We start from the raw sequence: 25,763 nt of genomic DNA, 5'->3' as shown, positions 1-25,763 counted from the left end.
AAAGGGTTAGTTTGGATTCACCAAAGTCACACAATAACAGAAACCATCTAACTGATCGAGGCAGCGGTAGACCAGTAACTCCTGTGTTCTGTGAGGTAAAATTACTGTTTTTGTCAAAGGAGTCTGGTGGTTTTGTAGAAGAACAGCTTAATTTGTCCTTGCATAAACTTAAACAGAGCTATCTGATGGTGAGCTAAAGTAGTGAAAATATTCTAGATATAACTACTGATTTTTTTAGGTGGCTACAATAAGTTTTGTTGCTGGGACCGTCCACAGCAGTACAATGCTTCGGTAATTACACTATTACTACGGATAAGTACCTCATATAACCCCACTGAAATCACAACTATTAATCAAACTTTTGCCTAGCTTTCATAGACTTTTGTTTTGGTCATAAATAAGGAACTAGGGACCATCACACATGCACTGCTTCAACCATCTTACTGCCACACTTCTCAGCAACAGTGTCAGCGAGGGAGGTGAAAGGTTAGCCCCGTTTGTGTTTCTGTGTCAGTGAAATGCGCTTAGAGGAGGGGAGGGGACAACATCTGGCTGAGAGTGAAAGAAGCATTTGTATATTTCTGACTGTAAATCTGTGGAGCAGTAATAAGCACAACGTGTGGATGCATGTCGATACATGCGCACTCAGACACATCCACAGACATTTTCATTCTCTCCCACTTCTGCTCTTGTTTAGTGTCAATGAGTGTCAAAGCAGGTTGCCTCAGAAAGAAGATTAGGAACATGAGAAGGGTTTCGATGAGGCCTGCAGGTAGGATATTAGAGGCCTCTGATAAAGACAGCCCTAAAGATGTGCATCGAAGAAGAAAGAACAAAGAAGGAAAAACTGAAGAGGAAAAAAGTGGGGAGCTCATAACTTTCTGCAGAGCTTGAAATGGGGCCCTTTTTGGCAGCGAGCAGCGGAGAAACCGCAGAATGGTGCGACTGGAGTTGAGGGGTGGAGGAGGCAGAAGGAGGGGGGGCGAGCAAAAGGACAAGGAAGCAGGAGAGAGAGGAGAGGAGGAGGGAGAAGAAAAGAAAGGGTGAAGGAGGAGGGTGCAGACGGCAGGTTTTAATCAGCAACAGGCTGTTGGTAATGAGATCACTATCCCACTGCTCTCAGATTGATGTCATGTGAAGCTCTGTGGTGCACAGAGAGGCATGCAGAAGATGACAGGCATGCATGACAAGCTCACTCGCTTGCTCTGGCACATACAAACATACAAGCGTACATGCAGGAGGGCAAAGACAGAGTTACACTTATATTAATGCTGGCAAATGCCCACAAACTAAAAAACACTGGCACCCAAAAAAATAAATATTCACAAGACACAAAGAACCTTTAATACACCACAACTCCCTGCTGTTAATTTTCTTCAAGCAAGAAAAAGAGCTGACACAAATATAATCACACCCACACATGCACCATAAACACGTTTCGGGTCCCAGGGCTCTTTTATGTCTTTTCTGTCTCTCAAACAGCTAAACATGCACACAAAGAACATACTGTACCAGTGGTGAGGGTTGGCTAGACTAGCAGGCAAAAAAGTGGGAGCAATGGAGGAAATAAAACGAGGGCTGGGGGGGGGGGGGGGCAGAATAAGAGGGAGAGGAAGCGAAAGGAGTGACACTCTGGGTAGCAGTTGTCAGTTTGGGGTTATAAAGTTTAATGCACAACCTGAGAAATGAGGGGGCTGTTACAGTCAAACAGGCAAAATCTGGGTAAAGCGTATGCGTAAACAAAGAAACACATTTACCAGTGGTGGTAAATGTACTGACATCTTTTACTACAAAAAATGTAAAGGTACTCCCCCTACCTGCTTCAAAATCTGACTTAAAGGGGACCTATTATGCTTTTCTTTATTTTCTGTCATCTTTATTTTCTGTCATTCATATATATATATATATATATATATATATATATATATATATATATATATATATATATATACATATATATGTCAAAAATGTATTTTAAAGTGCCAAAACAAACATCCATATTTGGTGTTGCTTGTGTCGATTAGTGTTTGTGACTAATATAAGTGGAGAGAGAAAGATGGAGAATGAAAGAAAGAAAAAGAAGAATGGGGGTGTACATGTGCATCCAATGAACAGTGAAAAGTTTTTCCTATATAAATGTTCCCCAAAATCCAACCATGATGTCACCATGAACCTGTTGTGAACCCAACTCTGTCAACTACCATTACGGTCTCATTCGGCTCCCTCCCGCTGCCTCTCCATCTCCTTCCACTCTGTCCCCATCTTGTTCTTGGGCTTCCACTCTTTATCTTTCGCCATATAATGTTGTCTGGCTGCATTTTTTCTTTTCAATACAAACTGCATGTGCCCCAACCCCCCCTCGCAGCCATTTGGAAAGTCTCTGGTATAACAAGGACAGTTTTAATCAGAACAAGCTGGCATATTTTGGCCAAGACCTACACTTATGGTAATTCAATCAGAAAGAGAGGGGAACGAGGGGGAGAGAAAAAGTGAAAAGGGGCACACGGAGGGTAGTAGAGTGTGAGACGGGGAAATAAGAAAAACAGAGGGAGGAAAAAGGAGACAGTGGGCGGATGGGAGGGTGAGGTAGGGGTTGAGTGGTTGAAGGAGTTTGATCCACATGTGGAAATGATTGTCTAATTACAGCAGATATGTATAAGTGTTACTGCCTGGAGGACAGATGGTGATTGGAGGGCGCAGTGCGGCAAAAATGAAATGATTGGATGGGGGAAGGAATCAAGACGGGTAATTGGAGGAGGAGGAGAAGATGATCGAGAGAAGTGTCATGGTGGCTCCCACATCATCTCCCTGTCCTTCCTCTTCAGCCTCAGAGGCCTTTCCTAATTCAGGGGCCGCCCCTTTAAACGGCTCTCACAGTGATTCAGCCTGCACCTCATCCTCAAAACGAGACAAAGACACAGTCAGAAACCTACAAGGTTATCAGAGGAAGTTGCCCTGAAATGGCTAACAGAGAATCAATAGCCATTTTAAAGGAATATTTCAACATTTTGGTGAATATGCTTATTCACAAATAATGAATAAGAGTCAGATATGAAGATTGATACCACACTGAGGCTACAACCAGCAGCTTGTTAGATTAGCATAGAAAAAACTTCATCTGCACAAAAGCTGAAGTGTAAAACTGATGATTGGCCATTTTACGGGGGGTCATGTGCCGGACTTTTTCTTTTTCCGAGTAAGAAACCAGTCAAGGCCTAGAAATAGTCTGGCACATAACCTCCTTTAAAACAGCAGTTTTTGCACACATTAAACAAACTAAATATAATGTGTCAATTAGTGAGATTTAGAGGTGCTGCTGGGTGGATTTTGTTACATTTGGACAGCTAGCAGTTTCCTCCTGTTTCCACTCTTTGCAAAGCTAAGCTAAGCTAAGCTAAGCAAACCAGCTGCTGGCTCCAGCTACATAGTCAGTGTACAAACATGAGAGTGGTATAAATCTTTTTAAACTCTCTGCATTTCACAAAATGTTGAACCATTCCTTTAAACTTCCTTGATACTCATCATCTCAACTCAACATTTCACCTCGACACGCAGATATCTGCCAGATAGTGAACCAGGTTAAAGGTAATATCTTTTTAAGCCTTATAGTTTTCTATAACCCCTTGATACAAACCACACATCAAATCTGCTTCCAAGAACAAACTGCAGGATTTATGCCTGACTTCCTTCACTGTTGGTCTCATTGACATTGACATAACCACAATACTTTCCAAACCTAAACCAAAGTAGTTATAGCTGCCCAAACTTATCTCAATCATGAAGTTGATGTGTTTCAAAACTAGAGGCAGAAAAGTGGCATCTATGGAAACAAAACAATATAAAGATATTGTGGCTCTGACGGAAGCAGCAACCTCCAGGCCTGATACTGAAAGGAATGTAGAAGTGGCTTAAACATGCATTCTTTGTAATGGCCAGCAGGGGGCAACTACCAAAAGAAGTCATGAGAAAATGACTCTACTTCTCACTTGATTCATTACCTCACCTAACTCTTTTCTAATGTGTTTATGGTCTCAATCGCTAGCTTAAATTGTTGTTCAATACAGCATGGTGTTTGTAAGAAAAATTGTAAATTATAGTCCTATTTAGAGTAAAATAGACAATAAAGCAGGGTATGCTTTAGGGTTTACTGTTTATTGTTTATTGTTAAAAAGATCCCCATTAGCTGTCACCAAAAGTGGGACGAGCTAGTCTTCCTGGGGTCCACAAGAAAAAACAAAAATCACTTAACAATTAAACATTGTAGACATTATTATATACATCATCAGAAATCATTCAGAATAAGTTATTACATTCATATCTATTACATTAATTCTCACTTTCATACAGTAAATATGTTAATTCACTACTCACAAATTTAAATAGTGCATTCTCAAGTAATAATTAAAAGATACTTTACTATTCAGTTCACGTATATTCAGTGGGCAATTATTCCAATAACTGATAGCACGATAAATAACTGTTCTCTTTAAGGCATTTGATTTTGGACATGGTAACATCATCTGACAACCATTAGCTGACCTTGTCACATAAGAATGAACCTGATCACATCTGACAATTTGGTTATATAAGAAAACAGGTTGAAAAGAATAGATAGTGTTTCTAAAAAATTTTGTTGTATTGCACGCCAACCTGTACTCTACCATTAACCAGGAAAGTTGACGGTGCATACTGATAGTGTTTGTTCTTATGGAACAATGTAAAACCAACCTGGCAGGGTGGGGCTACAGCTGTGATTAATTGGTCAATATAACAGAGTTGTCTGGTTTTGGTGTTATCAGTGTGTTCATGTTAGAACTTTGACCCTTTTACAGAGCAAAATAGATTAAAGTTAATTGTAACAATTTGGTCGCCAAAATTATATTTTTCATTCAGGTGTACAAGAAGAGCCAGGAATCAGCTGATCATTTTGAATTGCAAATGCACCCTAATAACAATACTAGCTAGCTGGTGTTAGCTTTACCTTAGCGTTCTCCTCATCAGCTCCACCCTCTGATCAAATATGGTCACTTCTGGTTACAAAAAGGTGATTGCAGCAGCCAAAAAAAGACCCAAAACTTGAGGATTCAAAACAGCAGTTCACAAATTAATGGGGGACATGCTTAGACCCTGCATGTGACTGCCATGTCCTTTGGAAAACAACAACAACAAAAAGCAGCCATGGCTGACCAATTTAAACTGATTTTCAGCTTGACAGAAATTTAAGTAACTTACCACTACTAGTAATGAGGCTGAATTCCTAAAATAACTCTAAAGATAACATGAACACAGAATATTTCATCACCAAGTCTCTTTTTCCTCACTCGCTCTCCACTTTCCCACTACAATACAGTCTTGATGGAGGTGTCCCCATTAGGATAACCTGGTGCTTCTTCAAAAGAGGCTGCCTGTCAACAAATCTCAGCTGCCTGCTGCAACGTCTGTCTGCCTGTCAGAAAATGTAAATGCCTTCTTGAGGGTGAACAGGGGCAAGTATCAGACAGCGTTGTTGTTCTTTTTACTACCATCATAGTACTTAACTGGCTTTATTTTTGTTCATTGAGAGACTAGTATGGTTTCTGAATATTTCTAAGTGGTTTCCTAATGATCTGCAGCTGGCAGCAAAATATTTCATATCTGGTTGTTGATGTGTTTGTTTTGTCCACTTCATTGGGTCCATATGTTCCTTATATTCAGATTCCCCTCAGGGGAAAGTCAAATACTTTTGTAAACTTGAGCGATTTTCTGCACAAATCATGATGGTGCAGAGAAAAATGCTTTACTCACTGAAAGCATTGCATTAGTAGTAAATGTGGTAGTAAGTGTGGTAAAATATTGTTTGATTGAGTTGCACCAATGTCTGGTCTGCATACTGGCTTGAATAACAATATGAATCTTATGTGATCATTCCCATTTGTTTCTTACCATGAAAGTTGTTGCTAAAACATTTACTGGTGAGTAGAAAGAAAATACAACATCCTGGCCTATTGGTCGCTTATAACAGAGGCTACCACACTTTTCATCACTCTCCCACACCGGCCCAGTCTCCACCTGGACTTACATAACTGATGAGTCCCATAGCTACAAGGGCAAAACTCTACTACGAAGCCTGATCAACAGTCATAAACGGACTGTTATTTAACGGCTAATTTACCATTGCCAGCCTCACCCAGGTTGTCAGTTTTTCCTACGCTACACACCAAGTCTGCTGCCACTGGACTCACTACCAACCACTGTTTTTAAATTGCTTTACTTTTCATATGAAGAGCTGTGTGTCTGCATAGAGGCTGATGCCGGCCCGTCAGATGGACTAACGCCTGGAAACAAGACAACTTGATTTTGAGATATCAGACCTAATAACTTATTATATCCTAACAAAAGTTATCTTGTCTGTTTTTTACACAAATGCCTTCGTATTACAGTTACAGTATACAGTTACGTTTAAATATTGCTTAAACTCACCTCTTCTGATGGGGGACATAAATCATCATCCTGGTCTGGTGGAGCTGTTTCTGCATCTCAGCTGGAAAGGGAAAGAGAAGACTGAACATCACAAGTCAGTGTAAATATATATATATATATATATATATATATATATTAATCTACTTTATGGTGCGTTATCTTTAAGTGCATCTGGTTATCTCTAAATTCTGAAGAGGCACGGGTTGGGATAAATACTATGTCATATAGCATCTAACCCCAGGCTTTGGATCGAAACCTGGGTTTTGCATATACTGCCTCTGCAGTGAGTCAAAAATGACAAAATCCTCCCAGGGAAAAAAAAAACTGTGAGAAAACAGTTGTGCTGATGTTACATCCCACTAAAGATATGACAAAAATGTTCACTTTCAGAAACTGTCATTATGCTTTTAGAGGAATAGTTTGAATTTTTTTGAAGTGGGGTTGTATGAGGTTCTTATCCATAGTCAGTAGAAGGCGGTCCGCAAGCCCCCAGTCTTGAGAAGGAGGCCTGATCAATATACTGCTGAAGTCAAAGCCACCAGACTCCATTGACAAAAACAGTAATTTACCTCACAACTGCCTCAATTGGTTAGTTTTTGTTATTGTGTGACTTTAGTGTTTTAAAGGGTAAGTTAGAATTCAACACAGCCACACAATAACACACACAATAAAAACAATGAAAATATTCTTAAAATTGCGCACCCTTTAAACTGACTGACAGGCTTCTGTGTCTTCTGCCTGCTTCTCTGAACTGGGGACTGCCATCTACTGGGAGAAGTCGTAAAGTGATGGATAATAGCCTCAGGCATTCTCCCAGGTGTTTCTTGGAACCGTAACAACATAGTTATAAGACAAAAAAAAAATCTTGTAAATTCCACAAGTCACAGTATGTTTTGACAACCCTTAAATACAGAGCCTCAGCACAATGTGTGCACACACAGACACAGATACTGAGGCTTGGCTGCTCATATTTCTATGGCCTTATATGATAATTAGAGCGTCCGTGCTAATGTATTTTATGTCTATTTTTGTCCTCCGTGCATCTTTGCACATAAACACGTAAACACAGGCAACCACACATAACCTGAATGGTTGTGACAGCAGAGGTTTTAAAGCCCTTAAATCACTTAATTAAAACCTTCTGAGGACCTGGACAACTTAAAGAATAAGCCATAACAACCCATAACAAAAATAGCCCAATTCTTTGCAAAACTTTACCTATACAAGCACTGCCACCTTGTGGAAAATAAATATTACTGCATTTTGGATGCATCTCTGTCAGGAGGATGGGGAGGGGTAGATCCCTTTTTTTCCTGGCATTATGTTGCATTAACAAATTGGGCAGTGAGATGACCCCTAAGCCTCCACGGAGGAGGAGGAGGAGGAGGAGGAGGAGGAGGAGGAGGAGGAGAAGGAGAAGGAGAAGGAGAAGAAGAAGAAGAAGAAGAAGAAGAAGACTTTACTAATCCCACAATGGGGAAATTCAACCTCTGCATTTAACCCATCCTTTTTTTTTTACACACAAGTGAACACACCATGCAAGGAGCAGTGCGCAGCACATTACTGCGCCCTGTGCAGGGGGGTTAGGTGCCTTGCTCAAGGGAACTTCAGTCCTAGACCTGTCAGTACCGGGATTCGAACCTGCGACTCTCCAGTTACAAGCCTGATTCCTAACCTCTAGGATGAAACTTTTTAATATATATTGCAATACTCTAAAGCTAACAAAATGCTTTACATCCAGGTGACCTGATTCTTTGTTGAGTACAAGGACAAGGAACAGTCACATCTATCTGTCTAGTCCTCCAGAAGTGAAGCTGCACCGCTAATTTACACCACAGAGTGGCGCTGTTCACTTACTACTTGCATTTTCTCTGGGCGTCTGTTTTAGGTTCAAGATTATTTTGTGTTGAGGATGTTACATCTTACCAGGAAACCCTATATGCCTTCCAGGGGGTTCTGCAGCAAAATCAGATTTATTGATTTATTAGTTTATTAATTCCCTTTTATAAAAGGACACAAGGTTTATAAAATCCAGACAGAAGTCTGCCTAAGGTCAACATGTAAAGCGATGGAAGATATCTGTCTATATTTTCATTCTTTAATTGTTGCTTCACTTCATTTTACCGCATTTTATGAAAATTGCATTTGTTTCCTCACAAGATACATGCTTTTACAAATTACTCATTGAGCCCTTCAGTACAAACTCCTATCATTATCTAATTGTTTTTCTTTACATGAGTAGTGGGAAAAGTTGAAACAAGCATTACAAAGGGAGCTAAAGCTTAAAAACAACAACAACAACAACAACAACACATGGCATATATCATTTCATAACAGAGTAATGGAATTTTTTTATTATTATTTATTTTTTTAAATGCTCGTCTTATATAAAGCAAACAGCTTGTTATAGAACCAACAGTACTGAAAGATTAATAAGGATAAATGAGTCTCCCAGTACAAACAGTGTCATGACAATAAATATTGATGCTGAGTCCTTCATGTACAAAGACATTATATTCTTAAGGACAGGTGGATGAAATTATTTAATTAGGTCATTTTGAAACTTAACTGAAAGGCGGCTTGAGGCTTTGGCTTTTAATCAATTCTTGTGTATTATTTTGGCAGCAAATGTCAAACAACCAGCACAGCAGGTTTGTCAGCTGTACAAATGTAATCCATGCAATCCGAGTGACCTGCTTTCTAAAAAAATATCTATTTTTCTTTCAAACACAGTAGAACACTTGCAGTACAACTAAGTGAAAAATGATTCCTTATTCAAAATAACATTAAATTATTATGACTGGATCCTCATTATCCATATATTTAGTACTCTAATGTTTGAATTGATCGAGGTGAAGCTTTTAACTACTTCTATGCTGTTTTGTAGTTTAATGTGAGACAAAACATCACTTTTATGAACTGATAATATGTTTCTTTATGACAAATCTTAAACTGAAATGAAGTAGTAACTGTAGCTGATAAATACATGTAGAGGAGTACAAATGACAATCTGTAATTAAGACATGTAATGGAGAAGAAGTATAAAGCGGCATCAAATGGAAATAACCTACTCACAATGACTTGAGTAAATGTCAATTCACTGTCCTGTGATGTGGGAGGCCGGGGGTAATTGTAACAGGGGTCAATTGTTACACACTGAATTCTTTTGATTACAGACAAGCTGGAGTGATGACACTTACAGCACAGTCATACAGCCATAAGCTGCTGGGACAATAGTTGCCAGTCAAAGTTGAACTCCAATACAGTCCAAATTAATTTCCAAAGGCACTGCCACGTAGATGACCTACCTAGATAACACACCTTAATGTTAGTAGCAGGTATCACAAGGGTGTCATTAAATAATTTCTTACAGGTGAATCATTCCCAAAGATTTAATAACCCTCAGCTAAAGTCTAGCCTGGGTATACCCATGCTGCCTTGCACGCTCAATTTAATTTGGAACTGCAAGGCGCCATGGTGTCCATGGCCGATTCTTAGCCCTGCTTTTGATATCCAATCACAGATCGGGGGGGGGAGACGATGACGCGTACCATTGGACAGATGGAAGCTTGTAGTTTGCTTATGAATCCAACATGGCTGCAGCAGACGCGAAGCGCTCATTCGATCTAGCTGTAGACAGTGTTCTAGATAGTTTAGAGCAAAAGTTTATTTTAAATACACTCCTTTATCACCACCAAAAAGGATGTTTTAGCCTTGCTTCCAACAGGATTTGGCAAAAGCCTAATCTACCAACTAGCCCGTTAGTGGCTAAGGGGTTTAGCCGCCTCGCCAGTGATTGCCTTGATGGAGGACCAGATAAAGAAGGCAGCCCAACTCGGTGAGACCCTCCTCATTCCTGGAATTGGACTGTAATGGAAACACCCCTAATGACCATCTGGGCAGAAATCATCCCTTTATTTAACAAGCACCCTCTGCTGTTACCCTCCAACATCGAGTCATTTCGCCCGTTGACATTAGACAAATTGTATTCTCTGATTCGCAGATGTCTCTTTCCCAATTATAAAGAAAAAAATCCTTTCTGGACCCAATGGAATCAAGTGATGGACGTTGAAATTGTAATTCCACCATTTGTCCACTATATCAACACTTGGCCTTCCTGGGGGCTTAAGTGGTGCAATTACACTTTTATATCATGCTCATATTATTGTTTTTATATTTTTTTATTTTATTGTCATTATAACTTGTTGTTGATGTTATACGTGTCTTTTTCTATTATCAGTTTGTTATTACTTTCTTATAACTAACTTATAACTATGAAAATGTAGATGGAGGCTTTAAATAAGCCCATCTGGGGTTTCTACCTCATCCTGCACTTTACATTATTTATTATCTTTGTCATTTTATGTAATTCTAACTGTGCAAATAAAATAAATAAATGAAGCCAAAAAAGTTCAACTCTTGTGCATTAAATTAAATAAATAAAAATTGCACTCTGCTAACTTGAACTGGAATTAAATTATTTAACCTTTCCAACTGTTACTGGACCAAATTAATCACATATTAAAAATGACTAGGGAATTACAAGTAGTCTGCGAGTTATGAAGGAAAATGTAAAAAAAAAAAAAATGTTACAATCGCCCCTAGCTGCCCCTACAAAACTCGAGGTGGCTTAGTAGAAACAGAAATTGTGTCATTCTTTTCCTTCACTGGTTTAGAAATATGTGTATGGGATTATAACAACGTGTAGGAGGTAAGAGCCAAAACCTGGAGGAATGTTTGGGTGAAGATGTAAAAGAAAACCCACTGTCAGAGGTCCATGACAAGAAAATGTTCTATCATTAGATTCCTGTAATTGAAACCGATCGCTACGAGCAGATGACATTAAAACCCAGAGCAGGTGCTGACTTTAATATCAAACACGCTGTGACCCCATAGCCTAATTCCCTACAAGTTGAAGGCTGCGGTGAGGAGTTTATTCTCATTCGGCTCAGCTATCTAGAATAACAAGCAGGTTGAGTGAATAAAATACATCCCACCCAGCTACGTGACCTACATGTAATTCTCCGTGTTCCTGTCAGCAACAGGCGGTCTTTTGAGTGCTTTCTGGACGGACAGCGCTGTTTTTGAGCACATTTGGGCTATTTTACGATGCTCATGTTTGCCCAAGCAGCTTCTGACCTACATTCACTGTGTCCCGGCCAATCTCCGGCGATAGTTTGGCTTTTAGCAAACACAATCTGTGGAGAGAAAAGAAACGTGATGGAGGGGAGGAGGAGGGGCGGGGGAGTCACGGTGAGCGCCGCCCTTTCCGCACGTGCCAGCTCTTTCAGGCAAAGATCGTCTATGCATGGAAAGATGACCGCTCGTCAGTCAAACGCTGACACAGTTTGCGTGCTGGGAACGTGGGCGTTGGCCTTTGCACATGCGCCATGCTTATACAGCTTTGCCCTCAAATGGGAAGGCACGTGGACAGGCCCTGACACATTGACCTCACATTGCAGGATTGTGTTTGCGTCTTGTGTTTTATGACGATGACTTTTTATTTGTTGCAACTTGCACTTATGTCCAGCACTGTGAGGTGTTAAGTGTGCTACTAAATAATTACAGCCTTTTTTAAATGTGTTTAACAATTAACAACTCAAAAAGTTAATACATTAAACTAGTTCTTACATTTACATTTAGGTTATTAAAACACAATATTAGTCATAACAAAAAGATTAGATAAATTTGCCAATCAATATTTCTAGTTCCCTATTTGATTGTTTTATTTAAAAATATGACATAACTTATTCTAGTTGAAAATAGTTTGTTTTTCTACAAAAATGTAAAGCATCCAAATAATGATGATTTTGCCATAAAGATGCTGTTTTCTTTTTTACATTGTGATCAAAACAATATAGAAAAATATACACAAAAAACATTTTCATATTATTTTGTCTATTTTAATTTTGCTTTTTTCTTATCTGAAACAATGTTGGCCTAGCATTTAAGAAATGACAATTTAATCAGAAATAACGCAAACTGGCCATGGTTATTGTATTTTTTTTTTTTTTAAACAAATGTGATGGATTTTCCAATCAATATTTCTAATTCCGTATTTGATTGTTTCATTAAAAAACATATAGCCTATTCTAATAGTTGAAAATTGTTTGTTTTTCTACAAAAATATTACAATTTAAAGCATCCAAATAATGTTAATTTTGCCATAAATATGCTGTTTTCTGTTTGCCATTGCAATTGAAACAATATAAAAAAAATATACACAATAGACATTTTCATGTTGTTTTGTCTATTTTTCTTTCTCAACTAAAAAGTTATCTGCCTGGCCTATTAAGAAATAACTATTTAATCAGAAATAATGCAATGATGAAAACTGGCCATTGGTAATGTACTGTATAGTTGGAGTTTTCTGATTGGGATTTATTGATTATCTATCTATTTATATCTATCAATCTATATTATAGCCTCATGTTTCTTTGCTGAAATGTCTCCTGGGGAATCAATAAAGCTTGAACTTATCTTTCCCTATCTTTAACCATGAATAAATTATAGCATATTGTTTTTTAGATAAACAATCTCAGTATTTGTAACTTATTAACATTACTCTCTGCAAAGCCTCTACGTTCAATACATTTCTTGTTTAGCTCAAAATCTAAAGGTAGGCCCACTAGATAATTTCCAAAATTGTACATTACATATTTTAATTGTAGGCCTTTATTATATGAAATAACATTCTACAAAAGGATAACTTGTCGACATGATGAAGATAAATATATCACTAATTAAATTGTATGTCGATTAAGATCAATTTATGTTTGAAACATGAGGCTATAATATAGATAATCAATAAATCCAGATTAGAAAACTTTAACTATACAGTACATTACCCATGGCCAGTTTGCATTGTTGCATTATTTCTGATTAAATTGTCATTTCTTAATATGCCAGGCCGACATTTTTTGAGATGAGAATAAAAATAAACAAAACAATATAAAAATGTCTATTGTGTATATTTTTCTATATTGTTTCGGTCGCATTGTCAAAAAGACAGTATCTTTATGGCAAATTAACACTATCTGGATGCTTTACATTCTGATCCTTGCATCATTTTTTGTAGCAAAACAAACAATTTTCCACCACTATAATTTATAAGTAATTAATTTTATTTTTGATTGACAATTAATATCTATTTTTGGTCAGGTTATATTTATCAGTCATGGATTTATATGTTTGTATGACAGAGAGGAAATATATATTTATACAAATTTAGGAAAAGTAAAAGATAAATTCCTTCGTATGAAACTTGGTCTCTATCATGGCACCGAAAGCCCCATATAGTCCTGTTTCCCCTCAAATGTGTAAGAAGTCCGAAAAGTTCAAAGCCCATATATTTTTAATAAAAACTCTGTTTAGCTCAAAATCATCTGTTATGGTAAAATCTATGTGGGCCAACTAGATAATTTCCAAAATGGTATATTACACACATTTATTGTAGACCTTTATTATATGAAATAAAATTCTCATACAAAAAGATAACTAGTTGACATGATGAAGATAAATGTATCAGTAATTAAATTGTTTGTCTATTAAGATAGGCTACATTATAAGTAATAAGTAATACTAAAAATAAGTAATACTAAGTAATGACTTGTACTTTAGACTGATAATGAATCTATATTTTGGGTAAAGTAATCAATGTATAGGTTTATAGGTAAAAGTACCACTTTTTCTTATCTTTGCTCTTAAGACAAAATTTAAGATTTGGTATTCATGAAGAAATTCTTATCTTTTCTTCAGTTTTTTTTTCTTAACTTTCTTCTAAAGTTTTTTCCTAAGATAGAACTTGAGAACAAAGTTCTTAGATTTCTTCTCATATTTCTTCTCAACTTTATTTATTTACTTTTGTTCACTGAAGTTGGTCAGAGTAGTTTTTTTGTGTGTGAATGTATCACATAAAGCTGGAAATGTTATTTGTTTGAATGATCATTCCTCTTTTTTCATATATTTAAAACACATTTCCAAGCAAACAAAAAAAGATAAAGCCTTAGAATAAAACTTGGTTTGCTATCATGTCACCAAAAACCCCGTATAGTCTCGTTTCTCCTCAAACGTGTAAGAAAAGTCAGAAAACCAGTCCAGAGTGAGACCTCTCCTCCTCCGTCTATCTGTGCCTCGTTTCCTCGTTGTCTTATCGCCGAGCCCAGGCAGCTATTAGCATAAAATGTGTGTCAGTAGGGCAGCGTGAGCTCACATGCCATGCGCACATGCTGTAGAGCTTTAACCAGCATTCCAATGTCGAACGAGCCCAATGTGCCGTCTCCACGCGGGGCTCTCAGCCAATGAAAAAGTGAGAAAGAGTAAAAAGGAGTGGGGGCACGAGGAGAGGAAGGGAGGGGGTGAGATGTTTTCAGAGGGAGAGAGAGAGATATCCCTGATACACATCGACAAACAGGCGGTTTGACGGGACACAAAAAGAGAAGAGAAAAAAAAACTGGTCACATTTCTCAGGCACCTGAAAACGTGCTGGTTATTTTAAGACTCGTGTTGCTTATTGATGAGTGGGGAGTGTTTAAACTACTTCCACTCGGTCATGTTTTATTGTGACTGTACATGGTAAGCAGCTCAACGCGTTGGGACCTCTGTCATTTAGAGAATCTCTTGTGCAGTCATATCTTAACACAGTCTGGCATCAGAAGGTCGCAGCCCTGCTGTCTCCTCACTTCGGAAGTTATTTGGATCGTTTTTGCTCTAGAATAATATAGAAAGTAATTTTCTTTTACTTTTTTTTCCGGCTCACTGGGTTTTCTCAGCACCCCAAATGCTCTGCGCACACTGCTGCTTGTCTAAGTATTTGGATACACTCTTTATGCCTTGGCAGTTCTTGACTCTTTCACCTGTTTCAACGAAACTCCTCGGTCGCAAGCAAAGGCAGACAGTCTAATATTAGACGCCCACTATTAAACAACGCGGAACAACTGAACAGCATCGACCTAAGCTACTAGGAAACATGGATCACAGTCCTGGTGGTAAGTAACTTTATAATGCCTAATGATATGAAATATCTTTTGCCTGAATCCATTGGAAATATTCCTCTGCCAAACAGCAGTAATTTAAAAAGAAGCAGACAGTGGTGCATTATGGGAGCAGATGCCATTGCACCTTTATGGATCAAATACATTGCAATTATATATGTTGATTTTAAGGATGATTTATCAGTACTGTCTATGTGTGTATAGCTGCATGAGTCAATATTTTTTTAATAATCATAGTGCCAAGAGAGCCTAGAATGTCTTTTAAAATGTATTTTATAACACTATATAATGTAATTGATATTTTCATGCGCCTTTTAGGGCAATTTCCCATTCATTAATGTAGAGCTGCTGTGTTGAAAATATAATGTGCTGCTTTGGGGTTGTCTCACTGTTCCAGTCGCACGTGCAGGAGCTGCTCATAATGCGGGGTGATTGTGGCAGGGTTTAAACTGTAATTCAACTGTGAAACATATGGCACGTTGCCAAGTGCTCCTGGGCTGCAGACAGTTGAGAGTTTTGAGTGAGTGTGAGCTGAGCACGAAAGAGGGAAGTCCTCTCTCGTCAATCTCTGCGGCGGACTTCCGATTCCCTGCATGTAAACAAACTCACGTGAATCGGCGACCCAAAACGCCCCCTGACCGAGCACGTTTTCTGCCCACGGCAACTTAACTTATCTTCAACTTATTGCCTTTACTCTCATGTTATTGATTGCCAGACAACATGATTAACACACACACTCAAGGCAAAGCCCTATTGACTTTCTATAGTTTCGCATTTCGGGAAGTCGTGGTTTAAACAGTAACATTGCTGCAGCGTGTGATTCATTTAACTTTGTAATGGGGTTTGGCTGAAGCGCAACTTTTTTTCTCTCCATAATACATGTGAGTGCACTAGCTTATGTCAAGGACCTACACTGAGTCAAAACAAGTAACTGGTGCCAAATGCTCCATGTACTGGTGTACTGACCACCGCCTGAAAAACACTTCAGAGTCAACATCCTGTTCTGCCAGGACCTGAATCATCATCTAAATGTAGCGGATGATGAAAAGGAGCGCACCAGAGTTCATATCAATTTTAAACAATTTCCCGTCTACTCCGTGGTTCAGTAATATATAAGTATTTTTGACATATGTACTGGATATAACAGGGAATATATGACGTGTGTGTGTTAATTTCGGCGACAGTATTTCTATTAAGGAACAGATATCAACTTAACCAGCAATAAAATGATAATATAAAAATGTAAAATGGATCGACACAGTCATGACTGAAATTGATACTATGACATAGGCAGCGCGCCAAAGATAATGGACATTGACGCCACCACTTATAATTATGACACATCCTAATGTAAAAATATAGTTATGGGAATCAAACATAACGTCCTTGAACAGCGGGTGCCCATTATGGCTGTCACGTCTTTCCCTCCGCTCTTCGCCCAGTGCACCCTGGGTAGAAACAGTCGTGATAATGCTGGGGATCATGCGCCTGAATTTTTTTTTTTTAATACGCAGTTACCCCGCCTCGAGCTCACAGCACGTGTATACAGCCTCAGAATCCACGTGCTGCGCTTGATTCCCAAGCACCCGCCCCACTCGGTCGTTCCTCTCCACCGCGCGCGCAGTTCACGCGCTCGGCTTGCACGGGGATCCCTCTTTATTCGCTGATAGCTTGGTCAGTGGGTCAGAGAGGTTTAGCAGCCTTTTTCTTTCACACTGGTTACTGTAACCGGTTTGAAATGGTTATTAGTGAAATGAGGGGTAGAATTAAACGTGAAGCTGCCGTTTTGGTGGGTGATAGGACACATTAACCTACATTTTGCTGCATGCAAACTGGGTTTTGGGTGCAGTGCTAACCAGTTCCTGTTGTGCACACACCACAAATTGTTTTAGTGGGGGCAGAGTTTCGACAAACAGTTTTAGTGCCAAAATAAACCGTTTTTATGCAGGCATTAAGCAATAGAGGTATTTAAAAAAGCCAGACTTATTGGTACAATTTCTCATTGAAAAGATAAACACAGATCATTTTAAATTTAAGCTGTTAAAATGTGATTTTGTTTGTCTTACAAGTCTGGATTCATATGGAATATAATCATACTGTTAATTTTATTTTCTGCTGGACTCTAGATCATTGTTTTATCAATTTGTTTATTTTGAAGGTAAGGATTTTGTAGCAAGGCAGGGCACCTTGTGTTGAAGATGTAGATGGAAAAAAAAATCTTCAAAATATGCCATTTTTGGCAATGTAATGTGGGGGACTGGTATGAGGTCAGAGTTAAAAAGAGGGTTTGGGTAGTACATTGCATAATGGCTCATAAAGAGTCGACTATACAAAACTTATTGTCCAAACCTTTTTGGAGTTACCCCCTGCTACGACCACCCCTGATGTAACCTCTTGTTCAGAGATCTGACCTTGTGACCCGAACGTTATGTCTAAATAATAATAATAATCAAAAAGACATTCCAAGAGTGTGTTTTCATTTTGCTAGAAATTGAATGGCCAGTACCTTTTTTATATTTATCTAAAAATTTGATGATGGGCACAATCAGGTTAATGTTGAACTGTGACGCCAGTCCTGAAACCAGAGTCCTTCTGGTTGTCAGCATGATAGACGATCACACAACTCGCTAATTTGCACTAAAAGCCAAGCTTGATTCAGGTGTCGGATAGTATTTCTATCCAAGGATTGAGTATAATCTGCTTATTGTAGTCCATTATAAATGTAAGGATGAACCCACATACATCCAATTCTCTGAACTCCCTAAAGTTCAAACTAGAACAACATTTAATGGAGTCATAAATGCTTTTTCATAAAGCAAGGTTTTAAAAGCAAAGATCATTGGAGGTTCATGTGATAAACGGCACATGTTGCCATCAGAGAACACATCTTTCTTAAAAGTGCTTCATAAATAGACCCATAACATGAGGCCAGCTGTTACACGTGGAGCAGGGCTTACTGTCCATTTGTTGTCATGTGCAAATGTTCTCATGAGTACAAATGGAGTTAAGAGGGGGCGTCTCCCTTCCACATATGATATGTACATACTGCCTATAGAGTTAGCCTGGCGTGCATGCATGCCCACGAGGTGGAAACACATGAGTGGAAGTTCATGGAGGTCTTGCAATTGGGGAGGGGCGCTGGAGTGTTTTGTTTATTCTGTACTTCATATGGCTCAGTGTATGCACAGGTCACATGTTGTAACCTGTGCCTGAGTACAGCAGGGATGATATTCCCAGAGCTCGTTCTGGCATCCAGTCAAACCAGATTCCAGGAAATGGTTACGAGGAGGCAAAATATGGAATGTTTTGTATGAGAGAGAGGGGGGCGGAGACACGTATTTATGAATGTAGAATACAAGTGTGGAGCTCGTGTGACGGCGTGACCCTCTCCTCCGCAGGTGAAACACATGTCCATAAAGCTTTATCTTATCTCACACATAGGAAACTGCTCATTATAGTCCGTCTGATATTGGAGCTGCTGCCACCACACAAGACATCAGGGCCCAGAGTACCTTGCATTCAGTGTTGACACGTGTGAGCGGTGGAATTAAGGAGGCACTTAGAGCTAAACAGAAATGCAGCACGTGTTTTCTCAAGGAGAGAAAGCACAAGAGAGAAGGGAGGTTTTTCTCTGATGATCCAAGGTCCTTGAGAGGAAATGTGCACAGAATGACGTGTAGACAAGCCAAGGATTTTGCTACTACTTGAAATGACACCGTCACCACAATCAGACATAGATATAGAAATATATCAACATGACTGCATGTACCAGTTGGGCAGAAAATCTGATAAAAGTGGTGTTGCAATGCTGCATTTAGTGAAAATCTCCATTTTCTGTCAGATAGTGATCCACAAAGGGCATCAAAATCATTAAGATATGAATGATGACAAATTCTTTATATGGAAGCTGTTTTGGTTTGGTGTAAGTATTTAGACCTCTGACACAGTGATCTAATTAAAAATAAAAGTAGGGCGAGCTCTGAGTTGAAGATGGTGATCGTCATAGGGAGGCACTAAAACAGCAGAAATTATACATTCTTTAAATAATCAAATTATACTCAATCATACTGATTTTTACCAGTGTTTAGTTTAATGTACATGATGTAATAGCCAGAAAAGTGGGTAAATTAGTTTAGCTGGATTTGCACTTTTCTCATCCTTGAATACTTGATGTGTTAAAATGATGGCAAGCAACAACGTGACAACGTGTTTCTGGTGACTCTGTGGGATGCAGTGACTAAAGGTTGCTGTGCCCTGCTTTGCTTCTCCTCTATGTCTGTAGTCACAGCATTAAAGCCCTCTCTATTCCAAACGTGATCTGCCCTAGCGCTTGTTATTGTACTGCTGCTGTTGTCTACACGGGACTGCGCAAAGAGCCTTGTGAGCCGGGCGGGAACTGTGTCAAGAGTCCATGTGAGCTCCCGGTCAGGTGGCTGGCGGATAGATGGGTCTGCATGCCCGCAGCCAGAGCGGGGAGGGAGGGAGGGAGGGAGGGAGGAGGAGGAGCAGGGAGGGAGGGAGGGAGTAAGAGGAGGACAGAGAAGAAGGGAGGGTGCCAGAGGAGGGAGGGGAGGAAAGACTATGCTGAAAGCGAACAGGCAGGGAGCTGGCTGAGTGGCTCAGCCTGCACGTGAGGGGCAGGCTTTCATCTTGCAGGGAAGAACTCTGTCTGCAAAACAAGGGGGGCGGATGGGTGTTGCGTTGAGGGGTAATAGGGCATTTCCGACTTGATATGACATCTCTAAACAAAGGCCTGTTCATGGCACTCATTGTGGATGTGTTGTGACTCTCTGTCATATTATGATACGCCTTTTTGTGCATTTCCTTTATCACATAGATGTGTATCTTGAAATACAGCTGATGGATATGGTACACTGCAGGCTACTGTATCACAGGAATGCAACTTTTGATAAGCATACTTGTATTACCTGGTCATTGCATGCTTGTATTATTTATTTACACTCTCCAATAGACCTACAAGTGACACCAATAGGTAAAATCGGCACATCTTTTTGCATGATAGCCTTTTCTTACTTGATTATCAACTGGATTAGAAACCCAAACTCGACACAGATATCCAGGTCAGAGTTGTTGTTGCTCTAGCTCCTGCATTTTTTCTAAATTATTCATCAGATCAAATTTCTGTTGTCCCAACATGATCAGGGTTTTGTGTGAGTGTGTTTGTGAAAGTCTGCCAAGTAAGCTCATCAAAGTAGAGCATTGCTCAACACTCCCATTCGCATTGTACATGAGAACACGACCCAGATCAAGATCAGCGAACTGAGTTTTTTGTTTTCCCTCCTCTCTGTTCCTCCAGGTGGTGTTATCTTGTATGCTGGCTCATCCGGCAGTGCCAGCCCAAGTCCTGGCAGCCCTTCCAGTGGATACCAGACCCAGTCGCCCTCCTCCCACTCGCAGCCCTCATCCCCAGAGGGTGTCTCCTTTCAGGAGATTGGGCCCCTGAAGCAGAGAGGGGAACGGAGAGGACGGACTCCTTCCCCGAAATTGGTCTTCCAGTTTCCCGAAGTAAACAATGCTCCAGTGGCCCAAGTGACAACGGTATCATCAGCAACTTACAGCCATCCCACAGTGGCCAAAAGACCTTGTGGTTTCACTGGCACCTTCACCAGTAAGTCACTTCCCTTCTTTCTGTCCTTCTTTATATGTTGACCTGCCAAAACCCTCTCATTATATTTCCCTCTCTAATGATAGATGTATGTATTCTTCTTCCACAGAGACTGGAGGTATGGTGCTTCTGTGTAAGGTGTGTGGGGACATTGCATCTGGATTCCATTATGGCGTGCACGCATGTGAAGGCTGCAAGGTAAGACCGAACAAAGATCGTGTTATGTCAAGTCTTTCTATTCATTATGCGAGCACACAGAAATGTGGCCACAAAAGACCCTCTTCTAAGCCTTTATTCTTGTTGTGCCTTCTCCAGGGTTTCTTCAGACGCAGCATTCAGCAGAACATCCACTACAAGATGTGTGTAAAGAATGAGAACTGTCTCATCATGCGCATGAACAGAAACCGGTGCCAGCACTGCCGCTTTAAGAAGTGTCTCTCCGTGGGCATGTCCAGAGATGGTGAGAGACAGTGTTAATGTCCTTAAAGATAATGCCAGTAAATGTGATGGGATGAAAAAGTGGAATAATCAGTATACTGTTTACACTGCAAGTAGTGTATATAGATATGAATTTAATACCGTTTTTAAGGTGCTGGAAAAGCTTTAAAATGCACCTTGAAATGCTTGAAAAGTGCTTGGATTTTACTTTGGAAAAAGTGTAGGTACCGTGCAATACTGATTAACGGAGGATTTAATATGTCAGTGCATGCAGGTTCACATGAAAAATCAGTTTTTGCCAGTGTAGCTTTTGATAAAAATATATTTCTAGGTCTCACTCCTTATCACAGATTTTCATCTTCTCTTCATCCGCCCCTTTTTTCTCTCCATCCCTCTCCTTTTGTCTTTAGTTCCCCTCTGTCATACTCTCTCCTTGCCCTTCTGTCTGATTTATGGCAAGCGGAGCGCTACAGTCCCAGTAGTCATCCGTCACGGAGAAACTGTGACAAATCTAGTTTATTTTAGGAAATTGGGGCACAAAGTTGTTGATTGCCCTGTGCATCCAAAAAGATGTACAGTCTTATCAGTCTTTTTTTTTTTAAACTAACAATCATTTGAGACATAATGTTATTCTGTCCTGTTCATCATGAACACCTACAGTGCTCAACTTGAAATTAGAATAACATTAATAGAGTTAATCTGCTCTACTGCATCACTTCACCGCAGGACTCGGCTCTCTCGGGACGTGGCTAAACTAGGTGATAATAAATCATGGTTTTTCTGGAGAAACATTTTTAGCTGACCTAAAAAAGCCAAAATGTAGGAGTGAAAAATCACCTGCATCAGATCACAGCGGGAACATTTTATTATTAATAACATTTTCTATCACATTTTCATTTGGTCAACATGCACACTGGTGAAATAAAAAGGACAAATACATTGTTACTGGTTCAACTGAAGCTCACAATAAAAATGTCATAGACCATCAAAGCTATTTTTATTCTTTGACTTGACAACATTACTGCTCTCAAATTGATTTCTGATCACACAGTCTTTTTCCCACTTTCACCTTTGCTGCCTGCCTCTTTTTGTCATCTTGACCTCTCCACTTCTCACTCATTTTACTAATGACACCATGTTTAGTGTTGTTGACCCAGTGACCTACTTCCACAGAAAAAGAGAGAGCGAGTGCTGGAAGACTGAGAGGAAGAGAGAGACTGGGGGAGGTTGTGTAGCATACAGTGTACTATAAATAGGGATGTCAGTGGAGGTGCAGAATTGAAACGGGGGGGAAGGGAGGATTGCAGAGGCTGGAGAGGAGGATGAGGCAGTCGGATGAGATGAAGGCTTAAGTGTCCGTTATTGTGGTGGAACAGCTGTGATGGACACAGAATAGACAGAGACAGTAGAGAGGTTTTGGGATTAATAATCCACATTAGAATGAAAGCTTGAGTGCCACATGTTAAATCCATATTAGAACAAAGACTGCTTATTCCTCTATACCGTCATTATTTAAGTGTTTATGCTGTTTAGTGTAGTAATTAAATGTCTGCCAGTAAGGAGCTGGCAGTAATACCAATGCTAACGGAGGATGCTTCTCTTCTGTTCTCCTCAGCTGTGCGTTTTGGGCGTATTCCCAAACGGGAGAAGCAGAGACTTTTGGATGAGATGCAGAGCTACATGAACAGTCTCAATGAATCAGCTTCCATGGAGATGGAGGTGTCACCTCCCACCGACGCCCCCTGCAGTCCACAGAACCAGACGAACGAAGCGGGCTCCATATCGCAGTCTTACCGCAACAACTTAATGAACAGGGACGAGAAGCCAATCAAGATGGCCGCCGGCAACAGCAACATTGCCTCTTCCTCTTTCCAGAACAATTCGGCACAGCAGCCTTCCCTGTCGCACTCGGCGACCCAGACTCACCACACAGTTCACGGGGAGCAGGCGAGCTACCACGTCCCCACAAGCTGCCCTGTTTCCTCCACCAACAATGAAAACTCCCCTGTCGTCGACAATGCCAAGTACACCTACTCCTCCAATCAGAACCAGTGCCCGGTGACCGGCCACATATCGTCTCAGTCCTACTCGACCAATCAAAACAGTTACGCAGCCAGTGATTCCCAGAACAGAAGTTCCTGCCCCTGGAAGCTAAACGAAGGAGCCAAAGTGCTGGTGAGCCTTTTTCCCCTCCATAGTGAGTGTGTGAATATCTGTCCACATAATGTCAGTAAAAAGTCCCTAACACTTCCTGTCCTCTCTTCTGCAGGCGTGTCCACTCAATTCATGTCCTGTGGCTCCAGCCAGTCGCTCCAGCCAGGAGGTTTGGGAGTCTTTCTCCCAGTGCTTCACCCCTGCTGTTAAAGAAGTAGTGGAGTTTGCAAAGAGCATCCCAGGCTTCCAGTCGCTCAGTCAGCATGATCAGGTCATGCTGCTCAAATCTGGCACTTTCCAGGTACATTCAGATAAATGTTACATGTGTGTGGGACTGTGAGAGATTTACTTTATTTCCTTTCCTTTGGAGTTTTTCTGAGACTGACCTGGTCTTGTTTTGTCCACAGGTTCTGATGGTGAGATTCTGCTCACTGTTTGACCCCAAGGAGAGGACGGTGACCTTTCTCAATGGACAGACATACTCGCTGGCGTCACTTAGAGCACTCGGCATGGGCTCCTTACTGGATGCCATGTTTGACTTCAGCGAGAAGCTCGGATCTTTGGGTCTGGAGCCAGACGAGATGGCTCTTTTCATGGCTGTCGTGCTGGTTTCTGCCGGTAAGCAGGCATAAATACATTGTATTTGGCTGAAATGCCAAATTCAAGGCTTCAAAACTATGAATATAATCTGAATATGTCCACTTCTTGTATATAGTCGTTGGTCTAACGCTGATTTCTCTGCCTGTTTCTCCAGATCGCTCTGGTATCGTGGAGGTTGGCGCAGTGGAGCAGCTGCAGGAGAATCTAATAAAAGCCCTGCGCTCTCTCATCACCAGTCGCCGCCCAGATGATAGCACCCTCTTCCCAAAGCTGCTGCTTCGTCTGCCGGACCTACGCACCCTGAACAACCACCACTCTGACAAGCTGTTAGCTTTCCGCATAGATCCTTGAATTTGAAGAACTACAGCTTCCTGAGGTATCTGCTTTGGGGAGCCTCCCTGCTCCCTTAGCAAGCCTGGCCTGCAGCAAACAGTGCACTGGCCTCTGCATGATGGACAGTTGTTGTGGGTGCTGTGCCAAGTCTGATGCCATGAGAGAGACAGAACTTGGGGGGGAAAAAATACCAGTGAAGGATGTTGGCACAGCAGGAGGTGGAGGCTCCTGAACTCAAACGGATTCCTCCTCCAGTTCCAGGATGGCTAAGAAAAAACATTAAAACATAGACTGTGTTCTTCCTTTGGTTCTTTGAGTCAACATCAGTCCACCAAGTCATCACCTCTCCTTCTGGGAGTTTGTGCTGAACACCAAAAGAGAGAAAGCCGGTTGATTCTCACAAGGCTTTGTCCTCCGATCCCAGCTCACAAAACCAACAAGAGGGAAGCACATTCTCTTGCCCAGAGAAAAAAGGAACATGTACAAACATTTACCAACAATGATTTCTTACTGTACATTCATTCTACAATTTGTAAAGGGCACTTTCCATATATTGAGAAGACCTCTCAAATCAATATATAACATAGCAATAGAAATGTCTAATACACAGTTGGAAGGACAGTTTGTGCGTGCCCTGTCGAAACATAACATAAGCTATTTTCACAACATGTCACCGTGTGGGAAATCTTTATGAAAATCACCCATTTGTGATTGAGAAATGTATAACATTTTTAAGAAATGAGAGTAAATTGCATTGTATTTGTATGCGGCAATCAGGGAGAAATTATTGGTCATTTTAGACCGTGTATGATGGGATATATATGTTAAGGTGTTTTCTTGTAAATTTTGTAAATAACCTTTATTCTTGGTCCTGTTAGTTTGCAGATTCTTGGATATGTAAATGAAGTTAGTATTGGATTATTGTATGTATATCACACATTATAGATTGCTCTGCAAAGACAAAGCAGCATTTGAACCCGAGTATAAACTTTTTATTTGAAGATATATAATTGAAATAAATGTGTTGTCAACTGACTGCATCACCTTGTGAATATTTTGTAAATGTTTTATGGTTATACCATAGAGTATTAAATAAGGTTATATAGCATCTTCCCTTGTGCTCATCTTCTTTCATTTTCCTCCTTAATGTGATGCTACCA

General features: G+C 40.2%; 1 protein-coding gene across 1 annotated transcript; it reads left to right on the top strand.

Annotated features, from left to right (window-relative positions):
• The first annotated feature begins 14,806 nt into the window (after positions 1-14,806).
• Positions 14,807-24,892, top strand: nr1d4b (nuclear receptor subfamily 1, group D, member 4b). The gene is made up of 8 exons (XM_059330092.1): positions 14,807-15,446; positions 20,770-21,081; positions 21,188-21,276; positions 21,394-21,538; positions 23,132-23,691; positions 23,786-23,971; positions 24,078-24,288; positions 24,425-24,892. The coding sequence occupies exons 1-8, from the start codon at positions 15,428-15,430 to the stop codon at positions 24,619-24,621; spliced, it is 1,719 nt and encodes a 572-aa protein (XP_059186075.1). The 5' UTR covers positions 14,807-15,427; the 3' UTR covers positions 24,622-24,892.
• The last annotated feature ends 871 nt before the right edge of the window (positions 24,893-25,763 follow it).

Source organism: Centropristis striata, chromosome 3, assembly GCF_030273125.1.
Source record: "Centropristis striata isolate RG_2023a ecotype Rhode Island chromosome 3, C.striata_1.0, whole genome shotgun sequence".
Lineage (NCBI taxonomy): Eukaryota > Metazoa > Chordata > Actinopteri > Perciformes > Serranidae > Centropristis > Centropristis striata.
The sequence above is the reverse complement of the archived record's forward strand: the minus strand, read 5'-3'. Positions and strand labels throughout refer to the sequence as shown.